This window comes from Aquarana catesbeiana, linkage group LG03 (genome assembly GCF_042186555.1).
Source record: "Aquarana catesbeiana isolate 2022-GZ linkage group LG03, ASM4218655v1, whole genome shotgun sequence".
NCBI lineage: Eukaryota > Metazoa > Chordata > Amphibia > Anura > Ranidae > Aquarana > Aquarana catesbeiana.
In genome coordinates, this window is record NC_133326.1 from 650,084,721 (window position 1) to 650,109,531 (window position 24,811).

At 43.9% G+C, this 24,811-nt stretch overlaps 2 protein-coding genes across 8 annotated transcripts in view; one reads left to right on the forward strand and one right to left on the reverse strand.

Moving 5' to 3' along the window:
• The window catches only part of DOCK6 (dedicator of cytokinesis 6), a 299,047-nt gene that overhangs the window by 105,196 nt on the left and 169,040 nt on the right, over positions 1-24,811 (reverse strand). For all 7 annotated transcript variants that reach the window (XM_073622622.1, XM_073622618.1, XM_073622617.1 and 4 more), the window contains exons 15-18: positions 15,437-15,554; positions 13,264-13,334; positions 6,720-6,858; positions 6,366-6,467 (exon numbers count right to left, since the gene is read on the reverse strand). In XM_073622622.1, coding sequence (XP_073478723.1) covers positions 6,366-6,467; positions 6,720-6,858; positions 13,264-13,334; positions 15,437-15,554 — 430 coding nt within the window. The remainder of the gene's footprint in view (positions 1-6,365; positions 6,468-6,719; positions 6,859-13,263; positions 13,335-15,436; positions 15,555-24,811) is intronic.
• The window catches only part of ANGPTL8 (angiopoietin like 8), a 29,964-nt gene continuing 8,418 nt past the window's right edge, over positions 3,266-24,811 (forward strand). Inside the window, exon 1 of the mRNA XM_073622627.1 lies at positions 3,266-3,397. Coding sequence (XP_073478728.1) covers positions 3,335-3,397 — 63 coding nt within the window. The 5' untranslated portion in view covers positions 3,266-3,334. The remainder of the gene's footprint in view (positions 3,398-24,811) is intronic.

Here is a 24,811-nt window from a genome sequence, read left to right on the forward strand (position 1 = left end):
TGCTTGTTCCATGTCTTTTGTCTCCATCGCGTAATCAGATTATTGTTACAGAAAATTTAAGCCAAAATGAGCTGCTACAATTAGAAGACTGTTTGACTCTCATGTAGAGCGTCATTTATCTGTGAAATATACAAAGATCACAGAAAAAGAGGAAATTATTTATTGTTTCTTAAGCTTTAAAGAGTCTTGAAGGGATGTGCAAATTATATCGCCCCAAAAACGCAGTTCCGGGCAGGTGTGTTTATTTTTACATTTAGCTTTACGTGATGCGATTTTCTGCATGATAAATCGTATGACAATTGTGGCAAAACCGCACCACGTTTTAGGTGCCATTGAAAACAATGACACCTGAACCTGCGTTTTGCGATTGTAGTGTTTTGAGATCGTGGGCAGAGACGCAGCCGATTCTGCTGCAATCCCAAAATGCTCAGGTGTGAACAGGGCCTAACGGAGAGCGAACACCGGAGCTTGATTTGGCTGCTCAGCATGCACTTGTAATGAGCACCCAAGTGCTTCTGTGTGTGATGGTAACCTGAAGGAATAAAGTTTTTTCTCCTCATTGGGGCTGGCGGCTCATGTACTCCCCTTAGCAGATGCGCTTCTGCTGAGCATTAAAAGAGGCTGACACGCCCCTTTCCTGAAGAGCACCCAATCAGTGCTCATCATACTTCAAGGTCTCTCTTCTCCCTGCTAGTCCCCAGCTGCATTGCTGGAGACAGGCAGGGAGGTAAGCAGGAGATAAACAGTGCAGTGTTAAAGTGGTTGGAAACCCACTTAGAAAAAAAAAAAACCTGCAAGACAGAGGCATAATAAGCTAGTATGCATAGCATACTAGCTTATTATGTATTACTTATCTTAGATTGAAGCCCCCGCAGCAGTCCTCGTTCACCGCTCCGGCCGATGACATCGCTCCCGGAGTTACTTCCGGGTATCGCGGGCTCCGGCGCTGTGATTGGCCGGAACCGGAATGACATCACTCCCGCGCATGCGCACGGGAGCCGCCGGTAACGGCACAGTCTAACTGAAGCAACGGCACTTACTGCCATTGCTTCAGTGCGCATGTGCCGATGATTGCACATGCAAATACAGGGTGCAGGTTTAGGAGCTATCCTGGGTAGCTACAGGTAAGCCTAATTATAGGCTTGTCTGTAGCAAAAAGTGGTCTGTAAGGGTTTACAACCACTTTAAAGACAGTAAAAATTTGAGTCACCATAAAAGCTCCAGACATTCCTAAAAGCACCTCTGCCCAATAAAAAAACATCAACCCGTCATATATTTTTTTTTTTTTATCAGGACAAGTATATTGTGATGAGGGACAATTAGATTGGGGCCCTGATTTAGTCCCTTGGACAAGTAGTTTTTCGCACCCCTGGTCTTGTGACTCCTCTCAACAGAGCCAAGCATCACTCTAAAAAAAATGGAAATACAAAAATTGTATCTGTTGTAATTAACCACTTCAGCCCTGGAAGGATTTACCCACGTCCTGACCAGGCCATTTTTTGCGATAAGGCACTGCGCCGCTTTAACTGACAATTGCATGCAACGCTGTACACAAACAAAATTTATGTCCTTTTTTTCCCAAAAATAGAGCTTTCTTTTGGTGGTATTTGATCACCTCTGTGGTTTTTATTTTTTGCGCTATAAACAAAAAAGTGACAGTTTTGAAAAAAAAACACAATTATTTACTTTCTGCTAAATGTATTCATCAGTTTAAGCCGATATGTACTCTGCTACATATTTTTGGTAAATATTGATTGGTTTGCACAAAAGTTATTACGTCTACAAAATAGGGGATATATTTATGGCATTTTTATTATTGTTTTTTTTTTACTAGTAATGACAGCGATCAGTGATTTGTAGCGGGACTGCGACATTGCGGCGGACAGATCAGACACCTAACTGACATTTTTGACACTTTTTTGGGAACCAGTGACATTTTTACAGTAATCAGTGCTAAAAATATGCACTGACATTGTAAAAATTACACTAGTAGGGAAGGGGTTAACACTAAAGGCGATCAAGGGGTTAAATGTGTTCCCTGTTTGTGTTTTCTAATTGTATGGGGGACTATTGCGTGACTGGGGCAACACACAGATTAGTCTTCCTGCTTAGCAGAAAGACAAGATCTGTGTGATCTCCCCTGTCAGAACGGAGATCTGCCTTGTTTAGACAAGCAGATCCCACATTCTGTCACTGCGGGGGAACGATCGGCTCCCCCCGCTGGCCAATGGGAGCGTGCATGCACCCAAAGAAGCGAGTTCCCGAGTCGACGTACAGCTACACTGATTTGCGGGAACGAGCCAACCTGCCGCAGTATAATAACGGCGGCTGGTCGGCAAGAGGTTAAAGAGATCCTGTGACATGACCATATAGCACAGAGTGATAGGGTCTCTTTAAAGTCCCACCTTCACCCAACCCAATATACTCACCTTCACAGTGCTTCTCCGGAGCTGCCCCTCTAAGAGGGAGTAACACTCAGAGACTCTGTTGCCTTGCTCATTCACAGCAAAGTGGTAATGTGTCTTTAAAGACCACCTTCACAAGACTCCCCCACTGCTTCTTCTGCCAAAATAGCCAATCTGCTTCTTCTTCACAAAATACCCAGTGCTTCCAGGTAATTAAAGGGCATGTGCCCTACTCCCTTGGTGCAGAGCTAGCAGCCAATTGGCCCAGACACTCTCACATGAGAAAAGAACATGACATCATCAACTCATGTAAGTGCCGACACCAGCCTACACGGAATGTTTTACACCACCAGAGTCAGATTGCTGCAAAGGTAGTCTGATAGTCTGAGTGGGTTTTAAAGAGACCCTGTCATTTTGCCCTGAATAGGCAAGGTGACAGGGTCATTTTAAGTGATGCTCCTCTTAGGTGGACCCTACACAATTACAATTTGTTTTCTTATTTTTTTTATAAAATGTAAACGATTTGCTGTTTTTTGATTCTTCACCCAGGGCAGGGATCTCCAAACGATGGCCCTCCAGTTGTTGCAAAACTACAGATTCCATGAGGCATTGTAAAACTCTGAAATTCATAGACATGACTAGGCATGATGGGAATTGTAGTTCCTGAACAACTGGAGGGCCAAAGTTTTGGAGACCCCTGGGCTAGGGTATGATGACGTATTGGCTTCCTGCAGCCTCCTGGGATGTCCAAACCACACATCCCAGGAGGCAGGGTTTCAATAAGAATCAACGCCTCACACTCTTTGAATCCTGGCCGTGACTGAGGTCTCTAGGACCCAGCAGAGATATGTGTGGCATGTCTGTGCACACATGAGATCATCATCATCATAGGGCGGCTATGAAAATGAGAAAGAGACAGCTGGGTCCCCATGATGGGAGTTTCAAGATGGCGGTGCAGAAGCAGAGCACCACAGAGAGAACTTCATCTGCAAGTAAGACCATGCTAGGACTACATGGACTAGTATGTTTTTTTTTTCATTATTCTTTTATTACACAGCCAAACAAAATAACATTTTTTTTCTTGGTACCTTGCTTTTTAGACCTGTTCTTGGGGTAATTTGGGGCGCAGATTCAGAAAATTGCATTGGCTAGACTGCATCAGCTCTAGTTTCATAGATATGATCGAATTTATATAATTTTTTTGTCAGTTTTTAAAAAGACCTTGCTGATCAATTGTTCTTCTGTTATCTAGCTTGTGTTTTTATGTACAAGCAGATATAGTGAATGTTTACGTACTTCCAACTGTAATTTTACATCAGAAACATTGGATTCTAAAGTTTAAGTTATGAACTGTATTACAGTTCTGATCGTATAGGAGAGGTGTGTATACTGCCACTCATATAGTTTCATGTTTGCAGATCAAGCGCCGTACAGGTTATGGCTACTTTTTATGCGTTTCTATCATGCTACAAGGGCATGAAATAAAACACTACATTAAAATATCCTGATTTTTGACAGGCGACCAGAGTAAAGAGTGGTATATGGCATTTATCATGTATTCTAAAAACTGAAAAGGGAAAAATTGGTGCCATTTTTTGAATCAGCGGGTCAAACATACAGTACCCAGGCACAGGTCTAATGTTTGAGGCACCAAAATGTGTGTTTGCCTGTGTTATCGCACAGGGACACTTATTAGAAGAGGGGCTGCATTCAGCTTTAAAGGGGTTGGAAAGGTTCCTGTTTTTTCACCTTAATGCATCGTATGCAACTATGCATTAAGGTGAAAAAACACCTGTCAGTGACCGGCCCCCCCGGCACTTACCCGAACCCTCGAACTTGTCCCACGGAGACTCACCTCCTCTCTGCTAGGGGGTTCTCGGCTGTTGATTGGATAGATTGATAGCAGCGCAGCCATTGGCTCCCGCTGCTGTCAATCAGATCCAATGATGCGGCCGCCAGGGGGGCAGGGCCGAGTCTTGCACTCGGCGTCTATGGACGCCGAATGCTGGACTTGGGAACACGCCCGCAAGGTACCCCCCCCCCGGGGAGAGCGCTTCTCCCAGGGGGTTATCTGATGTGGGGAGGAGACGTGAGAGCCGCTTGGGGACCCCAGAAGATGAGGTTCAGGGGCCACTCTGTGCGAAACGAGCTGCACAGTGGAGGCAAGTATGACATGTTTGTTATTTTTAAAAAAAAATTTAAAAATACCTTTAGTGTCTTTTAATGTCACTATACAATTGTTAGGGTACAGTTCCTCCTTACAAGGTAACCACTCAAAAGCAAAATCTAATTTTGGGTGCAACGTGATGGGCTAAGTCAGCCCCTAGCATATTATGTGAGCTCTCCCTGCATAAATCCCTGGCACGGCTGCTGCCCAACTGGCAAAAGGGATTTAAACTATGGTGCTGCTGTGGCCTCCCAAAAACTGCATAGCATAAGTGCTGGGTGGAGGATAAAGGAAATAGGACAGTCACTCTTAGTGAAAGTGGCAGCTCCCCTAGAGTAGAGCTTGAACAAACCTAATGCAGATAAAAAACAAACGAGAGAGGGCGCTTTCATCTGAAAAAAACCATGTAAGAAAGCATGAGATTATCAGAAAGGTAATGCACTCAACATTTGTAAAAGAGGAGTGGCTACGTGTTTTGGGGCTTTGCCCCTTTGTCAGCCCATAGAGAAACTTTATGGAGTGGCGCCATCGCTGATTGAAGCCGAGTGTCGTAGAGCGGGCTGAGGATACCCATATGCCACCACTCAACTCCAACTCTCTGAGCTACAGCAGTCCTCTCCACATCCACACAGCGGCTTCCTGGCCAAACTCTGCACCTGCCAGCCACTTGCCTGATGATATTTGCCCTCGTCATTGACAATTCTCCTATTGATATGATGATCCTTCCTTCACAATATGCGAGTGCATTACCGGGCGGCACAGTGGTGTAGTGGATAGCACTTTCACCTAGCAGTAAGAAGGGTTGCTGGTTCAAATCGCAACCACAACACTACCTGCCAGGAGTTTGCATGTTCTCCCTGTGCCTGCGTGGGTTTCCTCCGGGTACTCCGGTTTCCTCCCACACTCCAAAGACATGCTGGTAGGTTAATTGGATCCTGTCTAAAGTGTCCCTAGTATGTATGAAGGTGAGTTAGGGACCTTAGATTGTAAGCTCCTTGAGGGTAGAGACCGATGTGAATGTACAATGTATATGTAAAGCGCTGTGTAAATTGACGGCGCTATATAAGTACCTGAAATAAATAAATAATAAATACCTTACTAACATCTCATGCTTTCTTACATGGTTTACACTCAGATGGAGGCACCCTCTCTCATTTGTTTTTATAGCTGCCCAACTGGGAGTTTGGGTTCTCCTGCTCCTTCTGTTACATTCTTTGTACCATAAAATAAAAAAATTTAAAAATTAAAAATAAAAATAAAATTGTGGCAGGGAGAGCGAGAACCCCCATAATAATGATCACAGCAGATGAGCAGACCCAGCTCCTTGTACTCGTTCATCTACCAAGAACTTAGAGAGAGACTGTCATAAGAGATATATGGAGGCTGCCACTGCATGCCTCCTATGGAAAATACTAAATGCCTGACTGTGTTTGGTTTCCGTATGTTTCATTCCTAATCCTGAAACAAGCATACTGTAAAAAGTGAAGAGAAGATGATGGTTTTCTGTTGGACTTCCAGGATTTTTTTTTTCTAAATTCTCTATAGAACTTCAGAAATCTGGAAGGGATTAGGCACAGAAAAGTGCTTATATTTATACTTGTTCCAGGTCAGCGACTCAGAAATCAAAGAATCACAATGATAGCCAAGGAGCTAGCATTCCTAAAGGACAGTTCAGTAATGGCAGACTCCATTAATCTCTCATGACAGTGCCCCGTCAAATTTAGTTTTGGGCAGAATGACCTAGACACAGACCTAAAAACATATGTTCTATATAGTAAATACGGTATACTTACATCAGGGGTCAGCACTGAGTAGCTGGGTGGAGGCTTTTCCACAGACACTGGGAGGGAGAAGGCTCCTGTACGAAGTCTACCATGCTGCATCAGTGGGATCCACTGTGAAGAAATAGAATTCTATAGTAAACCATCAGATTTCATCTGCCATTCTTCTAGGGCTATGGATCACCTTATCACCCCAGCAATACCTCAACCTTCCTGTTATCATTGTGTCCAGACACCAATGGTAAAGTCTTGGCTGAAGGCACATAGAGCTCTTACATAGGAAGTATAAGTACAGAAAGCTCTTACATAGGAGGTATAGGTAAAGAAAGCTCTTACATAGGAGGTATAGGTACAGAAATCTCTCACCGTATAGCCAGCAGGCGTCTCCACGGCGGAAGTCTGGTTCTGCCGGCAGCTCACATGGTAAAAGGTGAAGAGAAGATGGTGGTTTTCGGTCATGTTTCCAGGAATTTTCATTTTAAATTCTTCATAGAACTCTGGAGATCTGGGAGGAATTTGGCACAGAAAGGTTTATGAGCTAAGATATTGACAAAATAGAAGCAGAACTCAGGGCACATATAAAGTACCTCTAACTTCAGTTATGTATTGATTAGTGTCAGTGTTTAAGCAATTTACAGGCAGAAGGTATGATGGTAGAGCAGGTGACACAGGGAGCTGCAGAGCTGGAAAATGATATAATGGTGTCTTCTGCCAGCTATGAACTGTAGAGCGGGGGAGTTGGGGTGACTGGTTGAACAGAGCTACAAATATATTGGCAGGTAAAATAGGGATTTTATGATGAGTACAGAAATCCTTTCTTGAAGGTACACGTGAAGTCTTAAACCTTTGGGTTATACTGCCATCTACAGGAGGTCTGGACACTGGCAAACAAAAAACTGCAGGCCAGCCCAGGATTACCCCTCCAACTTCCAGCATACCTCAGTTTATTGGAAAGCAGTACCAACAGCATGATCATAAACAGATGAAGCATGATCATAACTACAGGAGTGGAACCTGTGTAACTCAAAAGGATTCTAAAAAAAGGATTTTTATGATTAAGTACAAAAATCCTGCATTTTTTGGGACCAACAAAAGAGTGGGCAATACAACAATCACTGACAGGCCCAAGAAAACAGAAAACTGAGGACTGCCTGCCGTTCAAAAAGCTGCCTTTGTCGGCTATCCCTCCTCTTCCCTGAAGCCGGTGCTGGGAACCAATCCTCAGAATAGGTGTGTATAGACATCGTTTCTTTTACAGGGTAGATACAATAGACTTAGAATGGGGGTGGGAGTAGGTTTAGGCTTATGCCGCGTACACACGGTCGGACTTTACGGCAGACTTTGCCCGGCGGACGGGATTTCGTCGGACAATTCGATCGTGTGTGGGCTCCAGCAGACTTTGTTTGCTCAAAAGTTGGACGGACTTAGATTTGAAACATGTTTTTAAATCTATCCGTTGAACTCGAGTCCGGTCGAAAAGTCCGCTCGTCTGTATGCTAGTTCGACAGACAAAAAGCCACGCTAGGGCAGATATTGGCTACTGGCTATGAACTTCCTTGTTTTAGTCCGGTCCTACGTCATCACGTACGAATTCCACGGACTTTGGTGGATTGTGTGCAGGCAAGTCCGTTCATTCAGAAAGTCCATAGTAAAGTCCGTCGAAAAGTCAGCCGGGCAAAGTTTGCTGTAAAGTCCGACCGTGTGTACGCGGCATAAGTTTTGAAGGTATCTAGAACCTGGCAGAGAGACTGGAATTCCACTTTAAACACTTGACCTCCAGAAGGTTTTACCCCCTTCATTATCAGGCCATCTTTTGCTATTCAGCACTGCGCTACTTTAACTGGCAATTGCGTGGTCATGCAGCACTGAACACAAACAAAATTTTTATTATTTTTTCACACAAATAGAGCTTTCTTTCTTTGGGTGGTATTTGATCACCACTGTTTTTTTTTTTTTTTTTTTGTGATATAAATAGGAAAAAAAAAAAAGAAATCGAAATTTTTGAAAAAAACAAAACAAAAAAAAAACAGCTACATGTCTTTGATAAAAAAAAATCCCAATAACTGTATATGTATGTGCGTAAGGTATAGCGACTACAAACTATGGTATATATACTGGAATTTACGCAGCTATGACACTATACTGGGAATGCCAGTGACCAGCAACTTATAGTGGGACTGTGATAGTGTGGTGGGAAATCTGGTGCTAACAGACTAAGTGACTGACATCAATAGTGACTTTAATACAGTTATCAGTTATAATACCATACTATACTTTACTAATGACACTGGCTGGGAAGGGGTTAATATCTAGGAGAAATCAAAAGATTAGCTGTGTACCTAACCATGTGTAATGTGCATTGCTTTTACTTTACTATCAGTCAGTTTTCTCTCCCTGCAACAGCCAGATCGCAGTTCACAAAACACAGCTTTTGTAAACATAGAACTCTGTGTGTAATTTTGGCTGAAGTCAGCTGCCAAACTTGTGCTGTGTCCAATCAGAGCACAGGTTGGCAGGGGGTGTGCCCACGTGTGCCCCAAACCCAGAAGAAAGTTTGAGACATAGAGGTATGACACCTGGACTGGAGCTGCTCTCACTCTCAGTACAACTCCTATGGGCAGGTGGCAAGCGGTTACCGAACGACTAAACTATGAAAGCTAAACCCAAAATAAAAGGCAAGTGGCAAAAGACCAATCACCAGTATTGCCTGGGGACTCCTTGCAGTTGATCCCCGGGGCGGCCCGTCCATTAGGGGTGCACGTGCTCCGCCCCCTTATCCATGCATCCAACCCCCATGCAGGATGCCGGATGCATGAATTCCAATGGGGGGGTTTTGAAGTGCGTGATTACAACCAGAGGCTCTAATAGGTTTAAAAAAAGGGTGGGCTCGGGGTGCAAAGCACTGCGAACCGAGCACACCCTCTTGTATGACAATAGCGAATGAATATTTGCTATTTTCACACTGATTCTCCTCCCGGCCAAGCAGGTCTGAGATGAAGGGGAAGGGGAAGCCACTTGTGATGTCTGCCGCCTGTCGCCCAGGTGAAGCACTGCCCGCCATAGATGGGGTAAGCGCTCCGGACCCGACTGACCGGACCGCGAGGGGTGGTACGGGGTTACCCAACCAACCGGGGGGGTTTGATTGGGCGGGGGGATCTTGGGGGGTTGGTGCGGGTTACCCGACTGATTGGAGGGGAAGGATTGATGGCTGTGGATGCACTGTTTGCCACCCCCCAAAAAAAATTACCACCAGCCGCCACTGGTTGATCTGTTTCTCAGCACTGTTGGCGCTATATAAATCCTGTATAATAATAACTTTTTCTACACCGTGTCTCTGTAAGAAGGCAGCCATGTTGGTAAAAGCAGGGCTTTGCTTCCACATGTCACAGTCTCCAGTAAAGAGAACTGTGAGTAGCACAATAGTGACATCACCAGATCTCACTGCAAATATCTAGACTAGCAATCAGAGCCAGCAGACCCATAAATGATCTTACTCTGCAAATACACAGCAATGAGGCTGAAGACACACAAGTACTGCTTAGGTCCAATGAACAATTCTGTTTCCCTACAATATAGCAAATGTTTACTTTTTAAACTGGTTGTAAAGGCTAAATAGTTTTTTTTTTTTTTTACATGCAGCTCCACCCCTCAGCCCCCCTTATACTTAGCTGAGCCTGATTTCAATCCAGTGATTTGCCCAAGAGCAGCAGCGCTCCTTTCTCTATCCTCAGTCATTGTCTCCTGCTGCTATCAATCAACTCCAGTGACAAGGTAGCAAGGGGCTCGGGATCAAGCCCGCACGAATGCCCCCATTGCAAGCAGCTTTCTATGGGGGGCACTTGAAAGGAAGGAGGAGCCAGGAGCGCCAACGAGGGACCCCAGAAGAGAAGGATTTGGGCTGCTCTGTGCAAAACCATTGCATACAGCAGGTAAGTATAACATGTTTTTTTAATTTAAAAGAAAAAAAAAACCCCTCTAAAATTCAATTAAGTTCAGTTCAGCTTAAAAGTAAGATAAATATGAAGGTATTTAAAGTGATTGTAAAGTCTCAGGTTTTTTTTTTTGTTAAAAATAACAAACGTGTTATACTTGCCTGCTCTGTGCTCCTCTTTTTGAATCCCTTTTCGGCTCTTCTGGCCCCTCCCTCCTGTCGAGTGCCCCCACAGCAAGCAGCTTGCTATGGGGGCACCCGAGCCAAGCTGCAGCTCCATGTATCCATTCAGACACGGAGCTGCGGCCCGGCCCTGCTCCCCTCCTCTGCATATTGGTTGACTGACTTTGACAGCAGTGGGAGCCAATGGCGCCACGTTGCTATCTCAGCCAATGAGGAGGGGAATTCCGGGCAGCCAGGACAATCCTACAACATTGCTGAATAGAGAGGGGGCTCAGGTAGGTATTAGAGGGGCTGGGGGGATGCTGCACACAGAAGGCTTTTTATGTTAATGCATAGAATGCATTAAGATAAAAAACCTTCTGCCTTTACAATCACTTTAATGGCACTTGCTCTTAGAAAACAAGACTAAAATCCCACATTTTTTTCTAGGCTCCCTCAAGGGGCTGTGGTGAGGAGTCCATAGGTATCAGTCATAGGAAGTGACATTGTGAGGGTGCAAAGAAGACCAGTAAGAAATGGCAGAGAACAGGGGCAAACTGGACACCCCACTTGCAGGCACAGCATTTACAGTGGAACCTTGGTAAACGAGTAACGTGGTTAACGAGCGTTATGAAAGACGAACTAATGTGGTGTGCAGTACCGCATTTGGCCAGAGGTGCGGGGGCGCCGGTGACACTCGGAACGGTTCGAAAATATAGCTATATGAGCTATGAGTAAGCACTTGGCACAAGTGTGAAACGCGTCAGCTGTTTTCCTGTACTTTTTCCTCTGTAGTGTCTTGTGTGCTTCATGATCCAATTTTTACAATAAAAGACACTTGCATTTTCTACCGGTGTGCGGCTGTCCAGATCTTCTCATATATTTTCTGAATGGTTCGGAAATACTTGGAATCACTCTCAAATACTCCGTTCCCAAATGTTTCTGAGCCTTTCCGATTTCAGCCGAGCTGTCCCCGAGTATTTCCGAGGCTCTCCGGCGCTCCCCCCCCCCACCTTTGGACACATGCGGTATTGCATGCAATAGATGTCAATGTGTAACGAATTATCTTCGTTTCCATTGATTTCTATGGGGAAACCAGTTTTGATATGCGAGTGCTTTGGATTACAAGCATTCTCCTGGAATGGATTAAGCTCGTAATCCAAGGTTCCACTGTATCTGTCAAAAGACGGTTTGAACTGCATCATGTAGAGGTTGACCGATATGGGTTTTTCTCTGGCCGATGCCGATATTTAGAAATTGCGGTGGCCGATGGCCGATATGTGATGCCGATTTTTTTGGGCCGATATATTAGGCCAATTTTTTTTTTTTCTTTTTTCCCTCTTATTTTTTCCCTCTTTTTCTTCATCTCATAAAAACAGTTAGACCCCTTTCACACTGGAACGTTTTTCAGGCGCTTTTGGGCTAAAAATAGCGCCTGTAAAGTGCCTGTAAAACGGCTCTCCTGCAGTCTCAGTGTGATATCCCGAGTGCTTTCACACTGAGGCGATGCGCTGGCAGGATGTTAAAAAAAAAGTCCTGCAAGCAGCATCTTTGGAGCGGTGTATACCGCTGCTCCACCACTCCTGCCCATTGAAATGAATGCGCACCACTGCCGAAGTGCCTGCAAAGCATTTCGGCAGCAGCGCTTCAGGGGCGCATTTAACCCCTTCCTCGGCTGCTAGCTGGGTTATAAGTGCCCCGCTAGCAGCCGAATAGCACCGCTAAAATGACAGTAAAGCGCCGCTAAAACTAGCAGCGTTTTACCGTCAACGCATGCCCGCTGCAGTGTGAAAGCAACCTTAAGTGATACAGACAATTTTTTACATTTAAACATTAAACAAAACAAACCTCCAATCAGTTCACTTGTATGTAGAATTTAAATAAAAAAAAAATAAAAAAAAACTATATCTTAAATATTAAATACACAAAAACAGGTAATCAAAACTTTTGGATGAAAAAAAAATGGGATAACTTTACTGCTTAGTTTTTTTTTTAATTTATTAGTTTATTTTTTCAAAAAATATTGCGTTTGAAAGACCGCTACGCAAATACCGTGTGACATAAAATATTGCAACAACCGCTATTTTATTCCCTAGGGTCTCTGCTAAAAATATATATATATATATATATAATGTTTGGGGGTTCTAAGTGATTTTCTAGCAGAAAATACACGATTTTTACTTGTAAGCAACAAATGTCAGAAAATGTAGTCTTTAAAAGGTTAAACTGAGAGCTTCTACACACATTCAGTTCATTCATAAGTGTAAACATTGTATCTCTTCAGGTTCTTTTTATCAGATTTGGCAGGCTGCCCAGAGAGGAGAGAAGTCCCTTCACAGAAGATTTCAGGCAACTTGCATTGACTTCTGTTACAGAAGTCATTTGCAAGTCCGCTGATATCGGCCTTTTTTATCAGCACATATGCCGATTAAGTAGAAAACACCAAATATCGGCCGATATATCGGTCGACCTCTAGCATCATGTGCACTGGCCCTCCGCCGTCTAAAACTGGTCATACTGTTTGTTTTCAGGCTGAAACAAAAAAAAAATAGATTCCTCCATCCACACAAATTCCCCGGCTCCTGTATTGTACATCGGCAGCGGCTCCCACCACTGTCAGAAAACAATTGTCTGCCACCACTAATCGAGAAAAAAAAACTTCCACAATGTCGCTTTGACACAAAATTGATCAAATTGATTGACTTCTGTCGAGCGGAGTTGGCCACACACTGATCAAACTTTGGCCGAATTTCAATCATTATATATCCAGCTTAAGAGGATCAGGACAGAAGACCAGATAAGAAAAGAATTACTTACTTATTATGATATACCACAGAAGTGTACGCCTCAGTGTAGTACTCACTGCAACTCGACTTCCCAAATATCACCTACAGACAAAGAGATGGGACGGTTACAGCTAAATACAGGAAAAGGAGCAAAACTCAGATGAGCAAAAAATCTAGCCACCAGTTATGTGCAGAGAAAGCCAATCAAATGCTGCATTTGTTTTTTTGCAAAACATTTTATTCTAGTAAAGGTACACTATATGGTCAAAAGTATTGGGACACCTGCCTTTACACACACGATCTTTAATGGCATCCCAGTCTAAAGCCTCGTACACACGGTACGATTGTTTGCAGGGTTTTGTCTGTTGACAGGCTGTTGTCCTAAAATCTTACTGTTAGTACGCTCCTTTTGACAATTGTTGTCCAATTTTCCGCCAACAAATGTTGGATGACAGGCTAGTAAATTTTCAGTAGACAACGGTTTGATGTCAGATTTTCGTATGGTTAGTACACAAATCCGTCACACAAAAGTCGAAAGTACAAACACACATGATCGGAATCAATGCTCACCGAACACAAAATTAGCAGAAGGGGCCCAAAGGGTGCCGTTCAAGAGCTGAAATTCCTCGTAGTAAGTCACTACGTTCGTGTTTGTGGCACAACAATTATGTACCATTTGTATGCAAGACAAGATCCTGGCACACGTCCTTTTGACAAATATCAGACGCTCGGTTGGCCAACAATCGTACCGTGTATGCGAGGCTTTAGTCCGTAGGGTTCAATATTGAGTTGGCCCATCTTTTGCAGTTATAAACAGCTTCAACTCCTCTAGGAAAGCTGTCCACAAGGTTTAGGAGTGTGTCTATGGGAATGTTTGACCAGTCTTCCAGAAGCGCATTTATGAGGACAGGCACCGATGTTGTATGAGAAGGCCTGGCTCGCAGTCTTTGCTCTAATTCATCCAAAAGGTGTTCTATCCGGTTGAGGTCAGGACTCTGTGCGGACCAGTCAAGTTCCTCCACCCCAAACTCGCTCATCCATGTCTTTATGGACCTTGCTTTGTGCACTGGTGCACAGTCATGTTGGAACAGGAAGGGGCCATCCCCAAACTGTTCCCACAAAGTTGGGAGCATGAAATTGTCCAAAATGTCTTGTTATGCTGACGCCTTAAGAGTTCCCTTCACTGGAGCTAAGGGGCCAAGCCCAACCCCGGAAAACAACCCCACACCACCAAATGATTTGGACCAGAGCACAAAGCAAGGTCTATAAAGACATGGATGAGCAAGTTTGGAGTGGAGGGACTTGACTGGCCCGCACACCACAGAGTCCTGACCTCAACCTGATAGAACACCTTTGGGATGAATTAAAGTGGAGACTGCGAGCCAAGCCTTCTCGTCCACATCAGTGCCTGACCTCACTAATGCGCTTCTGGAAGAATGGTCAAACATTCCCATAGACACACTCCTAAACCTTGTGGACAGCCTTCCCAGAAGACTTGAAGCTATTATAGCTGCAAAGAGTGGGCCAACTCAATATTGAACCCTACAGACTAAGACTGGGATGCCATTAAAGTTAATGGGCGTGTAAAGGCAGGTGTCCCAATACTTTTGACACTATATCGTATATTCAAATAACAGGCACTCCCAATAATCCCCCTCCATAAATGCTCAAAAAAGGTGACAAATAAGCACTTTACTTGGTGGAAGTGGTGGTCAGGGCTCCCTCTGGTGGCCCATGCCGCTCTCCTCCAAGGAAGATAAATATTCAGGTAGGGCCACAGATATAAGAACCCCCTCCCCTTCACCCCCAAAACTTTGAGCAAAGATCTCATGGCCTATGTATGTATGTCAGACAACTGTCTGCCCGTTGGGGCCCTGACCACCCTTTTCTACAGAAAGACAAGTACTTCACAGCCTCTTTTACCCTTTACAACAAGTGGTTCTCAACACCTGTCCTCAGGACCCTCTAACAGGCCAGGTTTGTAAGATAACTGAAATCCATCACAGGTGATATCATTTTCTGCTCAGTGATTGCAGTATTCTAGTCTGCATCTCCCCAAGGTAATACATAAAACCTGGCCTGTTAGTGGGTCCTGAGGACAGGGGTTGAGAACCACTGCTTTACAGTATGAGCTTAGAGGGCTGACATGTCAGGATACCAGGCATGTGTATTAGAACACAACTCCAATCTGTCTCTAGGCTCACCGCTAAAGCCTGGTTGGGGTCTTCTCCAGCCATGAATTGGACCTTCACTGCAATATTCCGCATAGACCCCTGGCGGCTGCTGAAGTTAAGGGACCGTGGATAAACATAAAGAAGGTTCCTGTAAAGAAAAAGAAAGGCTATTTTAGTTCTGCAAATTATAATGCGCTGATAGTTTCTAAACCTGGTACAGCAAAGCTGAAATGCAATAAAACAAATATCATCTAAACACAAGTAGCATGTATGTTCTTAGTTGAATTTTGATGTCTTAATTAATCCATAAATCTGTGCAGTAATCCAGTAATTTCCCTGCCAGTGACCACCAATGTGAAGAGGAGGGGGGGGGCTGTTAACCACTTGCATACTGGGCACCTAAACCCCCCTCCTGCCCAGACCAATTTTCAGCTTTTAGCCCTGTCACTCTTTGAATGACAATTGCGCGGTCATCCATCACTGTACCCAAATGACATTTTTATAATTTTTTCCCACAAATAGAGCTTTCTTTTGGTGGTATTTGATCACCTCTGTGGTATTTATTTTTTGTTAAAAAAAAATTAAAAAGACAGAATTAAAAAAAAAACAAAAAACAAAACAGTTTTATATTTTGTTAATAAATTTTGCAAACAGGCAATTTTTCTCCTTCATTGATGTACGCTGATGAGGCTACACTGATGGGCTGCACTGATGGGCACTGATAGGCGGCACTGATGAGGTGGCACTGGTGGGCACTGATGAGGTGGCACTGATGGATGGCACTAAAGGGCACTAATAGCTGGCACTGATGGATGGCACTAAAGGGCACTAATAGCTGGCACTGATGGGTGGCAGTGATGGGCACTGAATGGCACTGATAGGCATCACTGCTAGGTGGCACCGATTGGCACCACTGGTGGGCATTTATAGGTGGCACTTGTGTGCATTGATAGGTGACACTGATTGCAGGCACTTATGTACTGTGGGCACTGATTTGTGGCACTAGCAGGCGGTACTGGTGGGCACATATGAGGCGGCTTCGCCTCTTCCGGGCCGGTGTCCCTTCAACAGAAGCCGGTGATTGGGTTTTTTTCTCCAAACGCTATCAGCGTGAGAAAAAAAAAAAAACGATTACTGATCTTCTGTTTACATCACGTGATCAACTTTCATTGGCTGACAGCTGATCATGCGGTAAGGGGCCGGGATCGTCCCCTTACTCCAATCTGTGAACACGGGGCGTGGCGAGCGTGCAAAGGGGAGGACGTCTATTGATGGCCTCCAGGCAAAGCAGATCCGTGTTGTAGCCATCATTCGGCTATAGCGCAGATCTGAAGCAGTTATTAGTACTGACACCAGTGTTGGGGGTTATTCTTGTGTTCACTGACATCAATGTTGGCGTTTATTATTGCATTTACTGCACCAATGCTGGGGTTATTATACTCCAACTACTTCAGTGTGCGTTATAATACTCTGCATAAAATGCAGCATGACCAAAATTTTAGGCTTTAGATGGTGCAAAGATGCGTTGCTATTGTGCAGCCCTATTTAAGTGTTGAAGGCCGCACTTGGGGTCCTCTGTAATTTTCAGGTTGACCCCCAATGTATACCACGCTATATAAATACCACAAAAGAGCTCAAGCTGTGCGTTGGAGGACAATGTTCCCCATAATGCTGAGTTGGATTTACATAATCTTCACTCTGATACATCTGTTTTCAGATTTACCCATAAAATGTTAATAAACTTCCTTCACATAAACTGCTTCATAAAAATAAAATGATGTACAGTATTTATAGTAGCTGTTTACATTTTAACACACAGTAAATTACAGTGTACATAAACTAACTGAACTGATACAATTTGGTCTGCTAAATATACCATTGAAATTGTTCGGTTACATTTGCTTTGTATGTGCAAAAAAACCTATTGATCTTTTTAAAAATTTAGAGCTGTCATGTGTCCTCTGCAAACTTCCTGTGTAATCTCAAAGAGTCTATTTAGCCCTCCCAGGTCATATCTTGAACTACAAATCAAATGGTGCCTATGCTCTAGAGCTGAAAACAGAGGGGAGGATTGAGTAGTTTAGCAAAGGTCAGGGCTGACACCACTCAGTCCACAGAAATGTCAGCCCACAATAGGATATTAAAGAAGAACTGCAGTCTGCTCACATAATTTGTAATAAAAACATCTTTGCCATTCTGAAGCTTCCCTCCGACCACTTTGCATATTATTTGATATATACTGTGATTCTGTACTTGCCAAATATGCTGCAGAAATCTCCCTCCACTGAGTCTGGCTGCAGTTATTATAAAGTGATTGTAAAGCTTTGAGTTTAAAAAAAAAAAAAAATAACAAACATATCATACTTACCTCCACTGTGCAGCTTGTTTTGAACAGAGTAGCCCCGATTCTCGATTTCTGGGGTTCCCCAGCGGCTCTCGCGGTTCCTCCCTGCATCGTATAGCCCCCTAGTCGAAGCGCTCTCACGGGGGGATACCGTGCAGGCGCGCCAACGAGTCCATCATTTGGTGTCCATAGAAGCCAAATGTAGGACTTGGCCCTGCCCCCCGCGTCACTGGATTTGATTGACAGCAGCGGGAGCCAATGGCTGTGCTGCTATCAATCTATCCAATCAGGAGCCGAGAACCCCGGGCAGAGGAAGAGCGGGTCTCCGCCGTGAGAAATTCCAAGGATTATGTAAGTAAAACGGGGGGCCAGTCACTGTCAGGTGTTTTTTCATCTTAATGCATAGGATGCATTAAGGTGAAAAAACACAAGGGTTTACAACCCCTTTAACTATGGGCTGCCTGTTCACTTCCTGGATTTACACAGACACACAGAGGCACACCTCCATCTCTGCAGCTTCCATTGGCTCTCTTATGACTCATCCCCTCTCCCTTCCTGGCAAACTCTCAGCAGAGTGAAAAAGAGAGACAGAACTGTGCATGATGTCATAAGCCTAGGGTAATGACCAGACAAGAAACAGGAAGTGAGCTGTATAAGGTATTTACTGGCAGAAAAAAAAATGTTTTACTGTCCAAAGTTAAAACAACAAGAAGATTTAATAGATGGAAAGTAGAAAAAAAATGATTAAAGGTCCGCTTTAAGATCAGATTGCATTTCTGGCAGATCAACAGATAATTTTCCTATGCTACAAGGGTTTTTAAAGGGATAAAACATGGGAAAATGTGAGACACCCTTTAGGGCCCGTTTACATCAGAATGTGGTGCAGGAAACCTGCGTTCTGGGTGCGTGATCCGCCATGGGTGTCAATGTATTCCTATTAACACTCCAAGCGCAGATCGCGAACGCAGTGTGTTTGCCTGCACCGGATCACAAGGTACCATAATACCATACAATCCGGTTGCGGTGCGATCCAATGCGATTTCAGCTTATTCAAATGAATGGGTGGAAAAAAAAAAAAAATCGCACCACAAATAATCGCACAGGAATTTGGACTGCAATGCTGTGCAATTCAAGTGTTAACCAGCCCTAAAGATCTCAGTGCCAAAGATGTACTACATAGGTATTTTTTTTATTTTTTTATTATTCCTTGGCATATGCTTTAAAACATATGACACTGAACAGAAGCACAACTAAGCCCCTGCTGGCAAAGCAACAAAGGGACAGTGACAGCACGAAGTGGGCATAGCTGATTCAGCCAATGGGAAGGGAGCAGACGGCGTTACCTTTGTGTAAACCCGGGGCGAGGTCACCTTTGTTTACTTGGCAGTGACAGCCGGCCAGAGCAATAAGTGACTGAACTGAAGTAATAGTCTGACTAAGGAGGAATTCAAAATGAAACTGATCCAGGTGGGAGAACAAATTTAACCCTTTAAGGCCTCAATGCCATTTTAAAATGGCCCTAATAAACATTTCTCATTTTCCCATCAGAAAGGAATCCAGCATTGCACTAGGACATGGCTTTCATCCTCCCAATATCCCTTTTACTGGGCTGCAATAATGGGGAAGCATATCAGGTCTGCAAGCAAGCAGTAAGGAGCTGACCATTCGGAAGGCAGTAAAGGGTTCGGTATCTCTCATGTGATTAGTGCTAAAAAAAATCCACTTTTGTTGACGACAAAACATTCCCCTCTGAGTGATTTATGAACATTGCAAGGATTTTAAACTTTGTTGCAGATTCCTACCTTCTGTTATTCTGAAGAAGCAGCTGTTTGTTTGCATGCGTCCATGTGAAAAGTGAATGTGAGTGACCTTATGATTATCAATCAGATGCTGCACTCGCAGGGCTCTAATGAGGAAAGGGGCAGGGTCTGCACCCCTTTAGGAGTGTCTCACCAAAAATGACATTTTTGTTGCAGGGGATGCCAAAAATCTGATTTGTAGTTTAGTGTAGACTTCTGGGAAAATCAGTGAGCCAATCACTGAAGCAGGAAACGACATTGCTGGGGTCATTCTGTACACCATCTGTGTACAGAACACCTTCAAGTTGCCATATTGAATTTCACTGAAAATTACAGAGTTGCAGATTGAAAAGGAAAGGTAATTTTTTAATAACCCTCAATTACAATATGACTTGTGTCACAATTGTATATGCTTTATTACAAATATAAAGGTACCACCCAATCGGTCATATTGTTGAAATGCCGATGATGATGGGAAGGACGTTATGGGTGGCATTCAAGCTCTCCTACTAATACTCTTGGAACGTTGGTTTTGCTGGATATCTCTGCTGATCAGAGCACATTGCTGCAGCAAGCAGAGTGTCTATAAAACAGATCCCCTGTCTGACTTTAGTTTATGGAGAACCAGGTGATGACAGTAACTATTGAAAATTCATATTTCTATGGATAACTTCTAATTAAATACATACCAGGTGGCAGGGGTATTTGCTTGGTAGAGTATCCACAGACCCGAGAACATTGTCCAATCCAGCGAACCACAGTTAGATCCAAGAGAGACCTTATTCCACCTCCTGCCCACAAAGTATGCCTAGAAATACAACCCCCAGGGCAAGGGTTGGGCAGTATCTATTTTCTGCTGCTGCACTCCTCCATTAAGACTGGCGTCAGTGATGTTGGTACAAATACTGCAAGTAAAGTTTCCTGGCATGGTTATGTATGTTTACTCCCCTCTTCCTCTATACAGTGCATCCGGAAAGTATTCACAGCGTTTCAGTTTTTCCACACTTTATGTTACATTATATAGAGTTGCCACCTCATCCCTTTAAACCCGAACGCACATCGATTACACAGGTTCTGTGGCTGATTAAGGTGGTAGTTAAACTCACTTGGTGCCTTATCTGCACTAAATTAGTCTCAGAACTTGTGTAGTTCATGTGTGTTCGGGCTTAAAGGGATGACGTGACAACCCTAATGTTACAGTCGTATTCCAAAATGGATTAAATTATTTTCCTCAAAACTCTACAAAAACAATACCCCATAGTGACAACCTGAAAGAAGTTTGTTTGAAATCTTTGCAAATTTCTAAAAACAAAAGGAAAAAAAAAAAATCACATGTACATAAGTATTCACAGCCTTTGCCATGACACTCAAAATTGAGCTCAGCTGCATCCTGTTTCCACTGATCATCCTTGAGATGTGTCTACAACTTGATTGGAGTCCACCTGTGGTAAATTCATTTAATTGAAACATGATTTGGAAAGGCATGTCAAAGCACAAACCAAGTCATTAAGTCCAAAGAATTGTCTGTAGACCTCCGAGACAGGATCGTATGGAGGCACAGATCTGGGGAAGGGTACAGAAACATATCTGCAGCACTGAAGGTTCCAATGAGCACAGTGGCCTCCATCATCCTTAAATGGAAGAAGTTTGGAACCACCAGGACTCTTCCTAAAGCGGGCCGCCCGGCCAAACTGAGTGATCAGGGGAGAAGGGCCTTAGTCAGGGAGGTGACCAACAACCTGATGGTCACTCTGACAGAGCTCCAGCGTTTCTCTGTGGAGAGTGGAGAACCTTCTAGAAGAACAACCATCTCTGCAGAACTCCACCAATCAGGCCTGTATAATAGAGTAGCCAGATGGAAGCCACTCCTCAGTAAAAGGCACATGTCAGCCTGTCTGGAGTTTGCCAAAAGGCACCTGAAAAACTCTCAGACCATGAGAAACAATATTCTCTGGTCCGATGAAAAAAAAGATTGAACTATTTGGCCTAAAAGGCAAGTGTCATGTCTGGAGGAAACCAGTCACCGCTCATCACCTGGCCAATACCATCCCTACAGTGAATCATGGTGGTGGCAGAATCATGCTGTGGGGATGTTTTTCAGCTGCAGGAACTGAGAGACTAGTCAGGATCAAGGGAAAGATGAATGCAGCAATGTACAGAGACATCGCTCTGGACCTCAGACTGGGGTGAAGGTTCATCTTCCAAAAGGATAATGACCCTAAGCACACAGCCAAGATAACAAAGGAGTGGCTATGGTACCACTCTGTGAATGTCCTTGAGTGACCCAGCCAGAGCCCAGACTTCAACCCGATTGAACATCTCTGGAGAGATCTGAAAATGGCTGTGCACCGATGCTTCCCATCCAACCTGATGGAGCTTGAGGGGTCCTGCAAAGAAGAATGGGAGAAACTGCCCAAAAATATGTGTGCCAAGCTTGTCAAAAAGACCTGAGGCTGTAATTGGTGCCAAAGGTGCTTCAACAAAGTATTGAGCAAAGGCTGTGAATACTTATGTACATGTTTTTTTTTTCTTTTCGTTTTTTACGTTTAATAAATTTGCAAAGATCTCAAACAAACTTCTTTCACGTTGTCATTATGGGGTATTGTTTGTAGAATTTTGAGGAAAATAATGAATTTAATCCATTTTTGGAAGAAGGCTGTAACATAACAAAAATGCGGAAAAAGTGAAGCGATGTGAATACTTTCCGGATGCACTTTAATATACCTGATCTCCTAGCCGTTATCTTTTGTCTATAGACAGCCTAACATAGCAGGCTGTGTTTCCTGCTTAGTAGTGCAGCAAGGTTTTCGTGCTTCATCACTCCTGTGCTCTAGACATCAAGCCTAGGGGGGTGGATGAAAATAACCTTTATGTGGATTATTGATTAGGCTATAAGTGGTCGTATTGGTCTTAATGGTTGTTAAAGTGGTAATAAAATCTACATCTAACTATTCTTAAAAACGCCCGACCCCCCCCCCCACCTATCTTGCATACCTTGTATAAAAAAAATATCCGTGTACTTAATTTTTTTTAAATTCAGTCTGGTCATGTGATTCAGCAGCTCCGGCTCCCCTACGTAGGGGAGCGCTCAACAGCTGAGAATTTGCAGAGCCATGATGTCACCCATAGGCTCCCATGGTGCAGCCATTGTTGTCACTCCCTCCTCTCCCCTGCAGGGGCAACTCACTGACATAGGGAAGCCAGAGTTGCAGAATCACATGCCCAAACTGGAGTGGATTAAAAATGGGTAAGTGTACAAGATTTTCTTTATACAGGGTATGCAGGATAGGTAGGAGGGGGGGATACATTTTTAAGAATAGCATTAGCCGTATCTTCCACTTATAGCACTATTTGACACAAAGCAACAGAAAACGTACAAAGCCAGAGCCTTTGTATCAAGAATGCACCTTTATGTCTGTATTAATATTATATTATTATTATACAGCACCAACAGTTTGCTCAGCACTTTACAACATAAAGGAACGCAATACAGCAACAATACAAGGGTGTTAGCAGGGCCCTGCTCCTGGGAGCTTACAATCTAACAGGGAGAGGCTGGTGGAACAAAATGTAATAAATGTGAGGGATGAACTGATGGGAGAAATAAAAGATTTGGTTATTAACTGAAGGCAGGATAGGCCTCCCTGAAGAGATGAGTTTTCATGGATCGCCTAAAAGCGGACAGAGGAGAAGATACCTGGACAGATTGGGTTAGTGAGTTCCAGAGGATGGGAGAGGCTCTGAAGAAGTCCTGGAGAGAGCATGGGAAAAGGAGACAAGGGAGCTAGGAGAGAGAGCAGGATGTCTTGGGAGGAGCGGAGCGGACTGTTTGGGTAATAATTGGAGACAAGATTGGTGATGTAGCTCGAGGCAGAGGTGTAAATGGCTTTGCATGTTTATTGTTAATGTTTTGAATGTTATTCATTGGGCAATGGGAAACCAGTGGAGGGGATGGCAGAAAGAGGTGGCAGACGCTGAATGGTTGGTAAGGTGGATGGTTCTGGCAGCAGCATTCGTGACAATCTGAAAAGGGGACAGCCTGCAAAGAGGTAGGCATATGAGGAGGGAGTTACAATAGTCAAGGCGAGTGATAATGAGGGAGTGAATAAGTTGCTTTGTGGTTTCAACGGTTAAAAAGGGGCATGTTTTAGAGACGTTATGGAGGGTAGGTCTTCAAGTTTCGGACAGTGATTGGATTTTGGGCTGAAAGGACAGGTCAGAGTCCAGTGTTACACCTAGTACCCTCGCATGAGGGGGAAGGACTGATCTTTATAAAATTGATCTTGATGGAGAAGTCAGGGGAGGGGGCACGGGTGGTGGAGAATATTATAAGCTCAGTTTTAGAAAGATTGGGTTTGAGGAAGTGGTGTGACATCCATGCTGATAAGTCAGTTAATAAGTTAGTAATGTGACAGGAGACTGAAGGAGTGATATAAATAGTAGAGAGATAGATTTGGGTTTCATCAGCATAGGGATGGAAGCCGTGGGAGTTTATCAAGTGACCAAGGGAAGAGGTGTAGATGGAGAAGAGGAGGGGGTCGGAGGACAGAACCCTGGGGGACCCCTACAAAAAGAAGAGGTGGAGAGGAGACAAGTTATAGGCAACACTGATGGAGCGCTGTGATAGGTAGGAGGAGAACCAGGAGAGAGCGAAGTCTTGAAGGCCCAGAGAGTGGAATTTTTGAAGGAGGAGCGGGTGATCAACAGTGTCAAAGGCCACAGAGAGGTCTAGTAGTAAGTGTATGGTGTAGTGGCCTTTGGTTTAAGCAGTTAGTAAATCGTGAGTTTTAGTAGGGCAGTTTCAGTGAAGTGTAGTAACCGAAAGCTAGACTGTAAGGGGTCAAGAAGGTTGCTGTCAGTGAGGTAAGAAGCTCAGACGCTTGTATGAAAAACAAAATGCCATTCAACAAGTCAACTTGCCCAAATGTCACACACTTTATGCCCCCTTCATTTGATTGTACACACTTATCAATCTGAATTCTTGCATTTCTTACATACCTGGAACCCCCCCGCCTTCTTCACCACTCCCTACCTCCCCCTCTTTCTGTTTTTCCTCTACTCTTCTTTCACTTCTCTCTCGCTCTCCTCCAATTTTCCTTCTCTCCCCACCCCTTTTTTTCCTCCCTGCCCCCCCATTTTTACCTTATCAGTACCCACAAATAATCGTTGGTGTGGAGTTTGTCCTAGCCCCTATCTCTTATATCCCATTTTGTGGTAAAAGATTTGCGTAGATAGATACCAAACATGTCAAGCCTTAAAATT